Raw genomic sequence first — 17,830 nt, 5'->3', positions numbered from 1 at the left:
ATATATATATATATATATATATATATATATATATATATATATATATATATATATATATATATATATATATATATATATATATATATATATATATATATATATATATATATATATATATATATATATATATATATATATATATATATATATATATATATATATATATATATATATTTATATAGAAGATCCTAGATAATTCAATTCTGTAGGGGTGGGTCATTGTTGATGGAAATGAATGATTGATACTGTGTTAACCTGTCTTTATCCCTCATGGTAAATGGCGGTCATAATTTTGCTAGGCATTTACCAGAAAGAATAAAATGCCCTACTAAAAGGATGAGTTTTTCAAGGTAAAACATGTCATTTGATTTGATTCTGTGAATCAAACAATGACACAATTTGGAGTTGCACATGGCAATTACTTTTCTGATATAATGAAATCCCTTAGTTTCTGTTAAAAATGCAATTTCAATTCTATTTTCATATATATTTGACTAAAATTATTCCTTATTGGTAAAATACTTCTTTCCCTGGTAATTTTTTTTCTCTACAGTTTTGGCCTTCATACAGTTTTTCTGTCTACCACAAAAGTACTATATTATTATTATTATTGATAATCAACAACCTAATAATAGCTCCTATATGACAAATAGAAAATAACAACACTGTGTTCACATATACATTCCATTTGCCATATTTATTACCCCCTCAAAAAGGCACTGAATACATTTACTGATGAATTTTCATAAAATGTCCATGACAAAACTTGCATCACAGGCCAGGGTCATGATAAGGTTTTAAATCAGCCCATTTATCTGTAAAAGCTCCCCCTTTAATTATATTTTTTCTTCAGTGTAATTACCTTTAAAATGGACAAATGTTGAAAACTGGCTTGTTAAAAGTTTTCCTTATCAGCTCAATTAATCGAAACCTTATTAGGCTAATATTCATTTTTGGTAAACTTCACTCTAGTAAAGAAATAGCAATCTAGTGAAGACAACTTAATGTCGTAACATATTGTTGTGAACTTTTTTGCTGTGTAAATGCGAGCTGTAAATGTGCTCTTTTTAAAGGGGATGTCCCGCACCGCTGTGATTGTCAGTGAATGTTTCAACCTACAGCACTGCAAGACACCCAGTCTAAAACACGTCCTGGTTTCACAAGGTCTGAACATGAAGCCTTAAATCTCAACTATCAGGCTAATTGATTATTAGATCCATCCCAGAATTACAGACGACAGTGAATTACAGTGTTTAGTCAGACAAACATTTTACAACAATAGTGCTTCACTGATGTGGAAAATAAATACTTTTAAATAAGCAAAACCATGCTTGGTGAGTACAAAAATGTGGTTTTACAAAAACTAACCATCAATCCTGATTTTTTCCCCATTCTGTTCCAAAATAAGTGCATTTCATTTGGGAAAAAAACAAATCCATGCACTCTTTAACGATGTGTTTTTAGAGTCACTTAGTGTGTGTTTATTGATCCTAGCCCTCTTTTTTTACCATCCACCGTGTCTTTAGCAGTAGTCCAAAAATAGACAAGGCGTTACAAGACGACAAAACGGCAATAGAAGATAATTCCCAAAGATGGGTGATGATTTAGAGTGTAGACTGATTTATGGTATGTGAGCTAGTTTGCCAGCTATCACCATAATAAAAGCAAGTTTAAAAAATGGGATGAGGTATTGAGACTACCAATTCCAAGTCTCTTCAGGGTTTTTTTTTTGGCAACAAATCCTGTGATTTTTATGGCACGACAGAGATTCCCGGGAGCAGCTTACAGCTAACTGAGGAAAAGGAAAAGGCACATTTCTTCAACATATGCCCGTGGACTTGCAGAAAAAGTAGGGGTTATCAAGGCTTGCCATTGAGGTGATACACTCAAAAGTACTTTAGTACTTATGATACTTGCCAGACTCTCCAGGTTTTAGCCTTAGAACAGCTACACAGAGTCCAGACAATATGACATTTAGCTATTTAGATTTACTTTTAGAGGCTAAAGTGCACTCCTTTTGAAAGTCTATTACCATATTTTCACGACCATAAGGTGCACCCTCAATGAATGACACATTTTATTTTTTTTCCATATATAAAGCACACTGGATTATAAGGCGCCCTGTCTATTTATGAGAAATTTAAGACTTTTAAGTGCGCCTTATAGTCGTGAAAATACAGTACTTTTCTTATAAATGTTTTGACCAAGTTATTTTCCCAATGATATGTTAGAGCTCATTATACTTGTATAATGACAATAAAAGCCTTCAATTCAATGTAAAATTCTCTTAAGAATTTAGTTCAAAGGAGACTATATGGCGCCTACTTACCATCCACAATGTACCCCTCCCTCAATTTGATGAGTTTTCCCAGCATAAATCTCATCATTCTACTTTTTTGACATCCCTGTACTCCCTGTACCTGCCTTCATTCTACTTGAAATGCTTCTTGATAATCCAGAAACTATCCAAGCCAGAAATGTTCTTCTCCCAAGAGGCTAAAGTGGATTTCTACAAGTGTTAATCCCTCTGTTGGATCAGATTCTCCTGGGAACAGCCATCCGTTGTGATTTAGGACCGTTTCAGTATTCACACCTGCTTCATTTGAATTATAAAACATAATCATTTTGGTTTTGGACAGTTTTCCTATGTCGCTGTTGAGCTAGGAGTGTTCCTAGGAGTCCATAAATGTCCCATGCAGTGTACTGTTCTCTGAAATTGAACCCTAGAGGGAAGGAGTACAATTCTGATAATCCCTCTAGATTTTGACAGTTTTGCATGACTTCCTTAGAGTCCATGAATGATACCGATGGGCATGATTATTTTAGGCAGGATGTTGGAAAACACTCCAGCTGACAGTCTACATTTCTCAATCTGAGGAGATTCTCCAGAGAAGCCCTAGTCCTTCTGGTCTTTAGAAAGTTCTGGAATAGGCCCGTTCAACTTGGAGCGTTCCATAGAATACTGAGACAAATTTGTCAAACTAGTGTTTTTCTCTTTCCTCTCCTGATTTTCCTCGTCCAGCTCACCATCTTCTTCCCCCGCTTCGCCCCGCTCTTCATCAACCATGACGTTCCCATTGCTCACGCTGACGCTGGCCCTCCGAGAGTCCCCGGAGATGTTCCGCCGGATCTCGCGGTTCTTACTCCGTCTACCCAACTTAGTGAGCGAGCCGAAGCGCAGATTAAAGAGGTTCTCCTCTGACGAGGACGCCGTCTGGGGCGTTTGCTCGCCACTGCGGTGCTCGTAGGGCTCACAGGCGCCTTTCAGACGCAGGTTGTTCAGCTTGGTGTCGATGCTCTCCTGGGACGAGGTCTTGAAGCGGCCATTATCCAGGCTGGCAAAAACGGCCCTCTTCTCTGGGGAGAGCATGTCTAAAGAGTGAGCCCGCTGTTCCAGGCCCAACTGGCGGCGCTCCATGCTTCGGATGGTGGCGGCCCGCTGCAGTTTATCATGGATCTCGACGCTCAGGCGCCGACGTGTCTCGCGGAATTCGGCTCGTACGTTCGCCTTCCATTCAGCTGCGTGAGCTTTAAATTCTCCGACCTGAGAAACATGTAGAAAAACGCTGTTAAAATGTACATTGAATTCTTTAGCGACAGAGGGCGCTTCAAGAACCAACCCAAAAAGTACAGTAAGTACCTCTTCTTTGGTCTTCTTGGACAAAACTCGAAGCCAGTCTCCAATCATGCTGAGGACAGCTGCGAAGTAAGCCAAACCCACCAGGATCCAGAACCACACCAGTGGTTTGTACCACTTCATGTAGTCAATCCTACGGTTTCCACCTAGAAGACAAACCCTAGAAACAATCAGTCACCATAGCCTGGATGATCGACAGCACGCATTAAATTGAATACAAACCTGCCACATAATCGCCAATCCCCACTGTGGTGAGAGTGATGACAACAAAGTAGATGGCCTCCAGTGTGGTCCAGCCTTCAATGTGTTTAAAAACGATAGCTGGGAAAGTGACAAAGACGATGCAACCGGCAAAGATAAAGAGTATGGTGGATGTCACTCGGATCTTCGTCTGGGTGATCTGCTTGTGTTTATGCTGTTTGATGGAAGTAGAGTAATGGCAATGGGAGACAAAACCGTATGGTTAATGGAGGATAGGCCTCAAGGGAAACCACTATGTGCAGTGATTTGTCAATACTTGGAACTCACCCTAAAGATCTTCTCCACTCTCAAAATGCTCTTCACAAAAATGGTGCCCAATTGATCTCCGATCCCCGCCAATAGGAATCCAAAGAGAGGAATGCCAAATATGGCATAAAGGATGCAAAAGATTTTTCCGCCTTCCGTACTAGGAGCGATGTTTCCATAACCTGATATTCAAAGAGATGAAGAAAAGGATATTCCCTTCATATCGTCTTACATTGAATTGACCTTGTTGGCAACCTTATAAAACGCAATAAAACCCTAATGAGGCTGTTTAACGGGGCTCCAAGGGAGGGAAATGAAAACGGCGGGTGGGTGGGACATTAAGACAAGATGGCATCGTTATGCAACATCATCAATACAAGGGCTTATGTAATGTTCTTGGAGGAAAGGGTCAGTCCTAAATAAGATCACAGAAAGTCGTCCTTTAGGGAAAAGACACATTTTGTGTCAGAGAAACCGTAGCATGCTCGATAACAATCAATTCAGTCATCTAGAGTTTACGAATTGCCCATTTTTCGTTGAATTTAACCATACTTTCACCAATTAGCAAAGTTTAAGTCTTGCTATAGGCTGAATGAGACACGTACAGGAAATATTTGAGAACATAATCTACATACATTTCCTTATACTAAAACTTTTTTTAATATATAGCTTAACATTGTGGTTTAACCAAACATTGCCTGTTTGTGGACTGATATTGACTTTGTGGTGAATCTTGACATTTTCATTTTCATTCATTCAAAACTACTACTTTGCAGCAAAATATTGCCAAATAAAAACATGGTTATAGATACTTTATCCATAATGGCATGATATTAAGTTACCGATGGTTGTGATGACAGTTCCGGCAAAGAAGAAAGCACTCCCCAGGTCCCAGTAACTGGAGTTGTAGGATGTGTCTCCTAAAGGACTCACCCCTGCACTTACAGCATCGATGGAATGCTAAAAGACACACAAAGAACATAATTTATTTTTACGTACACCACAGTGAACGGCAACTTGTGTGCCTGCTCACATTTGAACATTATTAACTTATGCATGAGTATCATTGCTCTGTACTGCGTATCAAAGAAACTCACTGTGATATTATTCACAGTAGTGTTCAACTAAGGTGCCATCAGGTCTCCAGCTACCCTCCATTCTCACTAGTGTGCGGTGTGAATTCTTTATTTTCCTGTCTCCATGACAACATCGACTCAGGCAAAACTGTGTGTGAGCCAACACTTCTGATAATAATTGGTGAACCAGTCTGAAAATAATTTTGTGTCATTTCATGTAACTAATGTCACTGATAGTATTTGCAGCTATGTTAGTAAAATACTAATATATATATATATTTTTTTGGGTTAATTAGAAAGACAATTTAAAAATGATTAGCTGTGTTGTAAGTTTTAAGTGATAGTGTTTTGCGCGCATGGTCTTTTAAAAGTGGAGATATGGTTATGTTTAAAATGAACCAATCACATTCATTCCCTGATTCATCTGCAAACAGACTTTTTATACCCAACGTGCAGTATTTTATTGGCAATACCTTGCTAAAAAAATCTGTTAAATTGATTTTGTAAGCACTATATTCAATTCTCATGGCAAAACATGGCATTTTTTTTATCAACTCTTGTGCGAATGCGCTTGAATGTATTTTTCTTTCATTCAAAGCTGCTCCCCCAAATTACATTCAAGCCTTTTAAGAGCTACAGCATTATGAAATATGCATACTATCTACTCTCGTGACATACATTTCAAATATGCACACACATACAACTAATTCCGAGAAAGATAGGCACGTCTTCATATCATATCCATTTCTTTAAATGGAATCAATTTCAAATCAATAATAAACTGTCACAAATATCCAACAAGGCTCTGAATTGATGTTTTCTAGTGTGTTGGGAAGGCTAAAAATAGATGTGCAATATGTCTGAATATTTTATGAGCTGTTCTATTTATAGCCCTCGCCTGTTTGCCAGCCAACATGGTGCCGCATTGAAGATGTGGAAAATCCTCTTTTTTTTGTGCACGTGCACTTTGCAGGAATGAGGACTCCTGAAGGACCCTTTGTTTTGTTCTACCCACTCTTTGTACCACATTTGTTTGGCGCACAGCAACAAGCAATATTGGCACCTTATGCTTGTGCATTGTTTTTAATGACTACAAATTAGCGTACGGGGAAATAATAGGAAAAATTTGGTCAAAATTTTGCACTGAAATGCATTGTGCCCAAAAAATAGAGGGCTAAAATATTGTGCTTTCTAAAATGCTACATAATTTCTGACAACAATTTAGAAATCATGGAGGGCTCTCAAATGTTCATTGTGAAAGAGAAAATTTAAAAAAATGCAGAAATCCCAGTTTTGGTGCCATAACACATTTCCTTTTTTCTTTTGTTAATTTAAAAAAAAAAAAGTGTTTTTCATTACAAAAAAAAAGCATGTTCTTATTCACATGTCATTTGCCTCATAAATGATGTTATTTTCTTTGTTTTTCAACAAAAACTCCCTCATGATATGCAGGGTTAGACGATGGATAAAGTGTCTTTCTGGCACAGAGCAGTGAGAGACGTCGATGTGTTACCCATTAATGTTCTTTTTGAATTATTATTAATAAAACCATGACACAGCGCCAAACACTGCAGTGCTTTGGCTAATGTCTTTATCATCATGCTGGCCAAGTTGAGCTGCATTGGTAGCTGCCAAATAGATTGTCTCCTTGACTGTTAAGGCTGGTGTGAGAATGTCACGGCGCAAAAGATCTCGTGCTCAAAACCTGTTATCTCTATTTTTGTGCTTCTTTTTAAATGTGTGCGAGTGTAGGGGGGATACTTTTGGCCAACTGTACGATCCATTTTTTTCTATCATTCTCTGGCTACTAATCTAAAAAAAATGTGTGTACTGTATAACATCAGGGAATGGTTGCTGGCATTTTTTTTTTGTGATATACGGATACTTTAGGTGCGCTGAATCGTGACTCATCCCTAAATGCTGCCCGTAAATAATGGTTCAGCACCGCATTGTGTCACAGTGTGCGTCAGCCTCCAGGGTTTGGCGGAGGCAATTAAAAGGGTGGACGACATGGAGGACGATTACCCCCGGGTAGGTGTTACGCTGAAAGAACTAACGTGGAGACAGTCATTGAACGTCTGTCAGTGGTGGCTTTTTTTCCTTCTCTTCTCTTTCCGGCCATTCTGCCTAAGTCTTTTGTATTTAAAACTCCCCCGCAAAATAACAGACTGGCAAGATTGAGCCGCCAACGCACTGTGCCGCTGAAAGAAGACGAGCGGATTTAGAACACAGCCTTCAATGGAGCGGCAGTGTAGTAATCATTTGGTGAATTTACCATGAAAAAGGGGCTATGGTTTTAATTGTAGTTATGACTAAGGTATAATCATTGTGTCAACACTTGAAAGCTGTTAGTTAGCAGATAGCCCATTAGGTTGCACTTCCTGCTGCTGTAATTTTCTCGCAGCGGTCTCCAATGGGCTCATTTGGACATCTGCTGGTGCTTCTAACCAAGTGGGAGGTCTCCTTCTCCTGCCTAAAACAATGAATAATTGATCCCCTCTGGGCTCCCCTACTGCCTAATACAACAATCTAAAGGTTTTCATTTCCTTCCGCTGCTTACATGAGATGCCGACAATGATTTCTACAACAAACCCTGGATAGCATCCGTTTGTTTGGCCCTGAGCGAAGTAGGCAAGTGCAATGGACGCTCGTGTGGGTGGGTAATGTGGAAAGTAGAAGATGGAAAGGCAGACAAGAATCCACCAGTGCTGAAGATGTTAACATCTAACAGGCACGTTTGAGTGGAAAGTGGGTCATTTCAAATTGTATGTGCCTGGTTCCCTCATCGTCGGGGTTATTCCAAGGTAAAGGACCATGTCAAGGGGGCTTAATTATTTTATTATTAGGTCTACCAAGTGAGAGCATGTTACAGTTTCAGAAATTTCTGAAAGAATATGCCTCAAAGAATTATGGCAGAGTATTCTGTATAATCACAATTCTTAGATTTTGCGATCAAATCTCGGGCTTAACATCACCTAACTGGAATTTTTCATATTTTCGCCAATGGCACTTTATTTTGTCTTCTGTCTAGGTCTTTCATTTATATTTCTACATTTTCTCATTTTATTTTTTTCCCTTCACTGGAGAAAGTCATTTTAAATAAATGTTTACATTGGACAATACTTTTCCATTGTTGTATGTCATTAAAAATCAAATTTTCCACATAGCCAGCTCATCATCTCCATTAGACCCTGTTTAATTAGCAAACGGCATGGTGGGCGTGCGTAAAGCATGCAGCTAAATTGAAATGGGAAAATGTGCCTTTTCTACTTGATCGCCACCAATGTGACACATAGAGAGAAACTTATATAGGAAAGATAATATTGCACCATTGAATGAACCTTCCTGTCACGTTTTTAATTAATCTTGTTATTTCATTTTCTACATTTCATGTAGTGGAAAAAAGTGTTGACAGGCAACTATCCAAAAAATATGTGAGCGTATTTAATTAATTTTTAAATTGAATTAAATAACCTGACTTTTTGCATTTCAACTCAGTCGTATTTGAATCAATTCAAATAGATGCAAATACTGCATTTAATACATTTACCCCAGAAGTGCAATAAAATCAGCAGAGCATTCTAAAGGCCCTCATATCACGCAATGTTTAATTAAAGGAAAGACTATTATCTAACCTTTTCTCCCCCAGACAACTTTTATGTTTTGTTATATAACATTGTTTACCATGCAAATTGTCAACACATAAAGTGTCACTGAGCATTATGGGTTTTATGTCTTCTTTGCCTGAAGGTAGTACATTTGAGACTTATTTGCAGCATAGGATATATGCTGTATGTTTTTTTACCTTTAGAGTCGATTTATCAATCACTACTGCAGGGGAAAGAAAACCAAAATCAACTTTTTTTTCACAAATGTCATGGAAAGATGTTAACTAAATTCTATGAAAATGAGATCTATTGAATTTCTATAGAACACCTTAGTGAATGAGCAAATGCCTCAGAACATATTTAAAGGCTCTTAGCTGTTTTGTGAAGTCATACTTTTAAATAAAGCCACTAACAAAATTACCACAAACATCAGTGATGCTCATGATGAATGCAAATTTTAGCATGTAATCATTCCCCTAAACCGCAAATAGAATCGTTAACATAATGCTTTACTGTGGGTCAAAGGCTTCCTTTTCACTAAGGACATTATGCAGCCACCTTAATACCCCAGGGTACGTGACCAGCCATTGGAACCTGAACGAATCACCCAATTACCCTGTCAATGACCATTTATCAAAATAGCTGTCATCAACTCACCTTGATGAGAGCTTCCAGCTCATCTGGGGTAACGCATGGGTGCCTTGATAGGAAAGAAGCCTTTTCCAGGGTGATGCTGTTCTTTTGGTCGCTTTCAAACGGCTGCTCCAGCGCCCTGAATGCCAGACCCCCGCAGACCAAGTACAGGACCACCACGATGAACACGGCCAGCACAGTCTTCCACTTCATGACCGAGTGTAGCGCCGCAAGCGAGCCGTCGCAGCTGGCGTCCATGCTGGCCACCACGCTGGCCGAGCGCGATGAGATGGACAGGCGAGGCAGGGCGCAGTGGCCATTGGCTTTAGTCTCGCAGCCCATTGGGTTCTGCATGGTTGCCACACTGGCCTGGACCAGGCTGGACTTCACCATGCCCGGTTGGGCTTTCTTGGGAGGGACCAGGTTGCTCTGGACCGCCACTGGAAAACATTACAAATATCAGATATAAACCAAAATATAATTTGGAATGATATATCTGGCAAACCCTAACAACAGAGCTGAGACCACGTCAAGTGGTCTTCGGGAAGTCAACTTGATGAAACTATATAGGTTGGAAAAATGTTTTTTGTGGACTCTAGCGCTGATTGATGCCCTTCAACTTTGTGTTAAAACATTAAAAAAAATATCCTCTTCTGGACTAAAATGTACAAATACAGATTTAAAAAAAATACTTGAACTCATTGGCTGCCATTGTTTTCCACTCATTGACAATAGATATCCAATGCTATAGCACTGTAGACAATTTGTGGTTGAGGCATCCAGCATTCTATTTTCCCCTGTCTGTATCCAGGCCAGCATCTTGCAATACAAAAGACAACCTTTATATTGTCTTGCCGTCTGATGAATGAGTTTAGACAGTGTAGATTAAAGCCATTAGTCATTAGACTTGTGAGCTTGTTGGGCAGTACCTGTCTGAAAGTGGATGGAACCTAATATGCACCGCGGCCATAGTGATGCTATGTTCATGAGTGTGAGCAGGTTTGTTCCAGGGAGGAGCTCTTATACTTTGATGGCATCGGCTCACTGATGTGTGATGGGAAACCCACACTCACATGCAGACACATGCGCAGTAACGGGATAAGACAAGGGCATCAAGTTATCCAATCCAATCCCGTGCACTCCCAAACACCTCCGAATCTAGTTAGTTCATCCTTTTTCAAAGACTGGCTTGAAAATGGTCAATTGTTGCGCTCTCCTCATAACATGAAATAAATGACAACTTAAAATAAAAAGCAGACAGAAGCCAAACTCAAATTAGTATTCAGGGATGCACAAGATGAAATCATGATGACGGGAAGGTAATTTTATAATGACTTGTGTGTTCTTAGCAGTAAGATGGTAATTTGTAAATGTCGTGACTTGCACAAGTGTGAGAAAAGTTTAAAAGTCGCTCAGTACCCCTTAATGGATTGCATTTGCTCTTAGAGCCTGAATTGTAATGCTATTATAATAAGAATTGCATTAACGTTGCTTGTGACGTATACGCATCCATCTGAAATCCAGGACAATAGCTCTGCCTACTATTGATTGTTACTAATTGAATAAGGCTTGAGAGGAAAGCTGACACTCCATCTTCAGGAGGTGCAAACTGAGTACAATATCAACATAAAACTCCTTTGAGTGATGTTTCCTTCATAGCAAAATTGCATACCTTGATATTAAAACAAACACGTCAGGGTTAAAGACTTACTCAAGAGTCTCAACTGACATTAAAAGCTATTTCCTCTGGTTACAAAATAAAACTAAATGACATGTAATTGTTTCCAACTCACTTTGTAGTAAACAGAAGAAAAATCATATTTAAATCTGTACGTATAGACAAGAAATGTATGTCTAATCAATGTGAATTTACTCTAAAACAGTTTAGTTTTGGCATTGTTCCTGGTTGTTTATGCCAGATTGCTTAGCATCACTGGGTTTGTGAGAAGATAAATATAAAAAGAAAAACATTGTAATACTATCATATTGTATCCAAAGATGCATTTTTAAAAGATACAAAAAATCACACAAAAATTTAAAAATAAAAATAGGAACATCCACATTACATTGGATGTCAAACCTCCATTTTTGTAGTATTTCAATATTGATCATTATTAAACTAAATAACACATTGGAATATACTGACCTTGTTCAGGGTCCCAGTTAACTTGTTTCCTCGGGGTTTCAATAGGGAATTTCATCTTTACATAAAAAATCCAGTAAATAATTAATTAAAATTCTGTACAAAAAAATACTACCGCTTGTGGGGGCAAAAAAATCCACAAAATACTTATGTAGATACTACAAAATAACAATTCTTCACATCTCCAGATTTCTGCAAGTCTATATTAAAAAAGCATGTGCGCTATTGACAAGCGAGCAAATAACCGCATTGTGGGCTATTCGAGTGTCCCCTCCTTTTTTTCTGCATCTCGTCTGGACCAAGTGAGAGATACTTTTGATTCCACCGAGGGGCAAGCCACAAACCAGCCTTTACACACATAAACAGATGGACACTAGAGAATGGCACGCCCTGTAGGATGCCCACCCAACTTTAAGCACTCGCCTCCAGGAGAACAAGGAGTGGGTTAAAGAAGGAGGAGAAAAAAAAGGATGCGCCTCTTCTATTATCACTCTCGCAATGATTCTTTACAACCAAGCAATTGCCGATCGTAGCCCTGAAATGTAAAGCAGCTTTAAATATCGATTTCCAATACTCACTGTTGGGGTTGTTTTCCTGGCGGGCACAAAAAGGTGGATTTTGGTTTATTATTCCTTCATCGTTGCGGGCAGTCGGTGCGTGTGTATGATGAGCACATGGTGCAAAACGACGAGTCACGCCCTACCATTGGTGGACTTGAATGGTGACATCATTCTTATGTTAAATATAAGGAGAATTTTGAATTATTGATGAGCTAGTGGATACCAATACATAGGTTAAATGTGTGTACGTGGACACAGTTAAATTTCCAACTTATGCCTTATATATTCATAAAAATATGAAAATATGAGAGAAGATATTGCCTGAAAGTGGCACTAAAGATGCATAACAAGGCATGCTGTCCAATTTTAAAGCCTAATGTTTGTAGAAACAATTGATTCCCAAAAGCAATAAAAAACTAGATGTATAATAAACCACATCCATATTATATTATCCCGTGACAGTCACAAATAGAGAAACTAACCATAGTGCCTCTGTGTGATAGTCAGACTGGCCAATTCACTACATACATATACTGATAACCTAAAATCATTATTATAATCATAATTTATAATTATTATTTGTTTTAGTGTGCCACCCCAAGAATTTACGTGTATTTATCTGGTTATCCCTGTGAACAATTTTCTGCATACATATCTATATTAATTGAAGCTAAGAAAATAACGTGTCAGTTGTCAACGTTTTGCAATATAGCTTTAAAACAATTTATAATGATTCAAAGCGTAGAAACGTGGGGGATGTTGCAAAATTCCGTTTTTTGTCGCCTCCAAATTCCAGGGTGTTGTTCACCAGCGCATGCGCCTGTAACTTAGTGACGTATTCACTCCTAGCAACCGGCATGGCGACGGTGAAGCTTTGCAAGGCTAAGAGAGTTCTGTGAAACTAGCATTACTTGCTATCATTAATCGCATCGCCACTTTAAAATGTTAACAGTAAATCGCGATCGTTTCTCTGGATGTGTTGAGGTATTGCTTGTGCGATTTGGAGAGAATTCTGGAAAAAATGGGATACGCTGAAAGCAGCGTTGACATGGAGTCGAGAAGAAGTATGTAACGTTGCTTAGCCTTAGCATTAGCGTTGTGTGCCCTGCAAACAATGTACATACATGATTTCCTAAATTAACTCATTGCATGCCTTTGACAATGTTAGATGTCATATTAAAACTTGCAGATCTAGCTGCAAATGCTCATCTTCAATTGCAATTGACAATGCAAGACTCCAGTCCATTTGGATTGGCAGGCTGGGCACTGGAAATATAGAAATCAGTTCCTATCTAAAGCCTATAGTCCCCCCTTGACTGGATAGTCAGTGATTAAGTGGCAGCCAAAGTATGACTATTTAATGACATGTCTTCTCTTTGTAGGGAGTGTAATTTCTGTCCCTGGCTCCAGCTTCAACATCAGAGCACAGGCGTCTAAAAGTAGCCGTAAGTTATGCATATTGATATTGAAGGACTTTATAAATTAATTTAGATTGATACTGAACACTCTAATTTTTCAGCATTTTTCCCCAACTCCTCCACGAGGTGGGCTGAAGGTATGATTAAAGATCACATGATGTCTCACTACAAACGGATTTATTCAGCTAAAGGTAAACATTAGAAATAATCTCAGCACATAATGTTGAAAATCGGTCTATCAACATAAAGCTGTTTTTATTTTCTCCTCATTTATTGCAGCTGTTGTCGACACCTCTGTGCCCAAAAGCCTTTCACAGAATGTGAAGTGTAAGTCACGCGTCCCAGTTTAACTCTTAACACCTCATTTCAGTATCTACAATAACATCCTACACTCACAAGAGACTTGAAATTTCAACCATGCTGTGTGCAAGAACATTATTGGTGAGAAAATGTTCTAAAATTATATTCCCCGTGCAAACAGACACTGACAGGCTGAAACAGGAGCGTAAAAAGCAAGGCGGTCGTCCCCAATCTGCACAATCACTTTCCCATAGAAACAGCAGAGCCTCATGTTACTCGGCACAAGTAAGTCACTGAAAAATGTATAATAATGCAGTGTGTTTTTTTACCTGTATGATGTGGCGAAATCCAAATAGGGTGATGAAGTTGAATCAGTCATTTTCTCCCTGCCCAATGAAAAAAACAAAATTAAACAACAGATAATGTCAACCTCAACTCACACACATGATTTGCTGAATTAAAACAGCAAAGCCATTTCGAATTGCATCAACAAAACATAAGATTGAAATTTTGTACCCTATTTTCTTCCAAAATGTAAACTGTTTTGGCAAACTCAAACTTTTTTGGGTGATCAATTCAAAGTCGGGGTTACAATTCTTCAATTTGTTAATATATATATATTTTTCTTCTTTTTTTAGAGTCGATGTTCACTGCAGTCTGAATGCCGGCCCTACCTCTGCTCAAGAAACACTATGCTCTCCACCCCAGGATTTCGTAATTCCTTTCACACAAAGGAGATGCCTTTCCCTAAAGAAGCCTCTCAGAATCATCGTTATGATCATCGGCCGCACTCCGCCACAGAACATAAGTTCCGAAGCCAGGAGTCGCTATCCCGCGGGCAGCCATCGCCATCTTATCTATACTCCTCGGGCGGCCCGAGTCTTCCCAGGGGTTTCCGGGATCCCGTGCAAAAGACTTACAGTGGTGACTTGCTCCAGAAACATTCGCAGCGTTTCACCCAAGATAAGCCTTTCACACCAAGGATGCTGAGGTCAGAAAAGAGCTCATACCTGTCTAGTTATCGCTACTACCAGGCGCCAAGGGTCACCAAGGCTAAAGGAAATGATGATTTAAGATTGGAGAAAGGGTACTCTTCTCTATACCTATCTTCAATTATGTTTTCCACATTGTTTCATCTTGTTATACCTTCTTTATGCAGAGCAACAACTATGCAGCAGACACAGGAGTTGGATGACCAACCTCAGGTAATTTTACAGATTGGAAGATGAGAATTATAGGTAAAAAAAAAGATTTTTGCACATCCTACTATTGTGGGGAGGTCTATCAGAAGATGTTAATTTTATTTTGGCTAAATCAGAGGCACTTATTTGTATGCTAAATGTGTAGTCATATTTTTTACCACTTATACCTAATTTAATAATGGAAAACCTAACATCATACCAAATGTCTCTTTTTGTTCCAGGACCTTAATCGAGAGCCATATTTGGATGAGAACAAGCACAACAGCACATACCTAATAACACCAAAACAACAAATAAACAAGAGCCGTAACTACGATCACTTTGACTTATCCACCAGGTAAAATGATGTACAATGACACAATACTTAGTATGCTTCATTAAAGGCAAACTTTCTTCCAGTTTCACACACGAGGGTGGAAACATGTCTTCAAGTGCAGAGTGAGTTTTTCAATTCTCCTAAATCATTATGGCCGAATCAATATTAGTATTTTGAACACTTTGCAACAAATCTACCCTGTTTTTCTATAGGGATGAAGAATTGATGTACCTGGAATTTATTAATGATGTAACGGAAGACATCTTGTCCAGAGGATCTGTCTCTAACAGGTAGGGTGTGATATCAGTAAAATGTGTCAGGCATGTTATTTTACCAGCATATTGCTGAGAGGAGCAGATTGCTTGAGGCAAGTGCCTTATTTTGTATAATGTACAATATATCCCAGTGGGTAAACCTAGGCTTTGACGTCATGATTTTTTTTTTTACTGAAGCTCTTTTATGGTATTAGTTTGATAACCAATTTAGGCAGCCCACGTACGTGTTGCCACTAAGCTGCAGGGTATTAAATGTTCATGTCTCCTTCAAGGGTCCTCAACCGGGTGATAGAGCGGCATATTGATATGAATCTGCATCGTCTGGATGAAGTGAGTATACATAGTTTAGTTTTAAGAGTCGAACCTGGTTGTTATTTTAACTTATAAACCTATGTTGAAACATTAAAAAATATACATTCATATTAATGGCTATTGTAATTGTTTTAGGCTAAAATGCGCCACCTTTTGGATATTCTGCGCAACAACCTGGACGAGCCTTCTACTGCGTCTTCTTACAGTGAGGAGCTTATGAAAAAAGACCTGCTTGATTCCCTCCTAGTGACACCCGAACCAACATTGGAACAGGTCAAAAACGAAGAGGGAGACCACATCTCTTTTTCTAGAAGCAAACACGAACATTCTCCAGAGCATTATCGGGAGTCTGTTGTGAACACATCGCTTTGGTCTACTGAAAATCGTTCCTCACTAACACTGAATGAAAAGGCGGATGAGATGGTCAATCAAGAAGTAGCCATGTGTGAATATACTAGCAATAATGCAGCAAAAGATGATGAGAAAGAGGATTACCGGTCGGTCATGATGGAGCAGGAGGATGAAGACAGAGAAAGCAGACATGAAGACTTCTTTCAGGACCAGGCTGAGGTTGATTTTGAAGACCATTTCAAAGATCTTGAAGACCTGGAAAGAAGGTTTTCAGAGTCGCTGCATGTCGATCAAGACACTAAAGACGACACAGTGGACTCCAGTAGTGAGCTACAATCAAATACACTGACTTCCATCAGCGATAATGACTTTTGAACGTTGCCACTGGACATCGAAACCTCTTTAACAGAATGATTGGAATGTCATAGCAAGTGTTATTTTTCACCCCGATCCTGTCGTCAAACAAGCGCATAAAAAGATTGTGAACACTGTCAACCCTCTGTCGAAGCTGGCTCTACTTGTCTGACAGACAAGAAATTTATGCATCACAATATATGCAAGTATTGTTGGATCTCGAATTATCGAGTTGAAAGATGCTGCATTACTGAATAAAAAATTAGGTTCTGCCATGATCCACTTTACTGAATTACATGTGAGCTGTTCCACTGAAACCAGATAATTCTTACATGATGCCCCCAATGCAATTTGAAAATTTCATCTATTCATATTTTCTACATGTTTTATGGATCTTTAAGTTTTTTTTTGAGTATGCAAGGCTACTAGGGATTTCTGGCGGGCAAATATGACTCGTGTCATTGGCGGATTTCTCAACTTTAAGTCAAATTTCTGATGTCTTTTCAAAAGCACAGTTAGACCTATGTTCATGTGAATATTCTGCAATAATTTTTCATTTGTGCTAAAGTGTTCCAATCGGGAAATATAGTGTTGTTTGATATTTACCAATCAGTTGTTTTATCTCAATGTTAATAGGTTTGATCAAAGTTTTACATAAAGGCTTAGCTAAGCATTGTTGGAGACGGGTGGATATTTTGTACTGTAGCTTTCAAAAGTGTTTTGTTATCAAAATGTGTGCCTGAGCTTCTTGGTTGAGTGATTTTAAAAGCCACAGAGCATATTTTGAATATGGAATAAAATTCTTTACATACCATCTCATCTCTGATCGCATCTCATTTTCTCTACCGCCTTTCCCTCACTATGGTCGTGGGAGGTGCTGGAGCCTGTCCCAGCTGACTTCAGGCAAGAGGCAGGGGACACCCTGAATTGGTGACCAGCCAATCACAGGGCACATGGAGACAAACAACCACTCACATTTACATTCATACCAAGGGGCAATTTACAGTGTCCAATCCGCCTACCATGCATGTCTTTGGAATGTGGGAGGAAACCGGAATACTCAGAAAAAAACCCACATAGGCCCAGGGAGAACATGCAAACTCCACATAGGTTCCAGGACCGCCTGCTCTACACACCA

The 17,830-nt window shown here is 38.9% G+C and overlaps 2 protein-coding genes across 5 annotated transcripts; one reads left to right on the top strand and one right to left on the bottom strand.

Annotated features, from left to right (window-relative positions):
• Positions 1 to 678: 678 nt before the first annotated feature.
• On the bottom strand, positions 679 to 14,247 carry kcnk10b (potassium channel, subfamily K, member 10b). Of its 4 annotated transcripts, XM_077731761.1 has the most exons (8): positions 12,183 to 12,251; positions 11,608 to 11,662; positions 9,486 to 9,901; positions 4,987 to 5,104; positions 4,166 to 4,326; positions 3,860 to 4,052; positions 3,641 to 3,783; positions 679 to 3,544 (listed from the first exon to the last, which is right to left on the bottom strand). In XM_077731761.1, exons 2-8 carry the CDS (start codon positions 11,660 to 11,662, stop codon positions 2,897 to 2,899), a joined length of 1,734 nt encoding a protein of 577 aa, XP_077587887.1. In that variant the 5' UTR covers positions 12,183 to 12,251; the 3' UTR covers positions 679 to 2,896. The 4 variants fall into 4 exon arrangements, with proteins under 4 accessions (XP_077587887.1, XP_077587889.1, XP_077587888.1 ...); XM_077731763.1 differs by lacking the exons at positions 11,608 to 11,662; positions 12,183 to 12,251 and adding an exon at positions 14,212 to 14,247; XM_077731762.1 differs by lacking the exon at positions 11,608 to 11,662 and having other exon boundaries at positions 12,183 to 12,296.
• spata7 (spermatogenesis associated 7) lies at positions 13,008 to 17,511 on the top strand. Its single transcript, XM_077731764.1, has 12 exons — positions 13,008 to 13,228; positions 13,547 to 13,609; positions 13,684 to 13,773; positions 13,862 to 13,909; positions 14,064 to 14,167; positions 14,521 to 14,969; positions 15,042 to 15,087; positions 15,306 to 15,421; positions 15,484 to 15,522; positions 15,613 to 15,690; positions 15,948 to 16,005; positions 16,123 to 17,511. The coding sequence occupies exons 1-12, from the start codon at positions 13,186 to 13,188 to the stop codon at positions 16,711 to 16,713; spliced, it is 1,725 nt and encodes a 574-aa protein (XP_077587890.1). The 5' UTR covers positions 13,008 to 13,185; the 3' UTR covers positions 16,714 to 17,511.
• Positions 17,512 to 17,830: the final 319 nt, after the last annotated feature.

Source organism: Stigmatopora nigra, chromosome 13, assembly GCF_051989575.1.
Source record: "Stigmatopora nigra isolate UIUO_SnigA chromosome 13, RoL_Snig_1.1, whole genome shotgun sequence".
Taxonomy (NCBI): domain Eukaryota; kingdom Metazoa; phylum Chordata; class Actinopteri; order Syngnathiformes; family Syngnathidae; genus Stigmatopora; species Stigmatopora nigra.
This window is presented reverse-complemented; position numbering and strand designations above follow the sequence as displayed.

Excerpts from the sequence above, each read along its gene's own strand:
- kcnk10b (XM_077731761.1), bottom strand. The coding sequence starts at position 11,662 with ATGAAATTCCCTATTGAAACCCCGAGGAAACAAGTTAACTGGGACCCT. Across the intron at positions 5,105-9,485 it reads AGCTGGAAGCTCTCATCAAG|CATTCCATCGATGCTGTAAG; the intron begins GTGAGTTGATGA and ends TGTGTCTTTTAG. Across the intron at positions 4,053-4,165 it reads GAGTGGAGAAGATCTTTAGG|CATAAACACAAGCAGATCAC; the intron begins GTGAGTTCCAAG and ends TCCATCAAACAG.
- spata7 (XM_077731764.1), top strand. The coding sequence starts at position 13,186 with ATGGGATACGCTGAAAGCAGCGTTGACATGGAGTCGAGAAGAA. Across the intron at positions 13,774-13,861 it reads ACGGATTTATTCAGCTAAAG|CTGTTGTCGACACCTCTGTG; the intron begins GTAAACATTAGA and ends CATTTATTGCAG. Across the intron at positions 16,006-16,122 it reads ATCTGCATCGTCTGGATGAA|GCTAAAATGCGCCACCTTTT; the intron begins GTGAGTATACAT and ends TAATTGTTTTAG.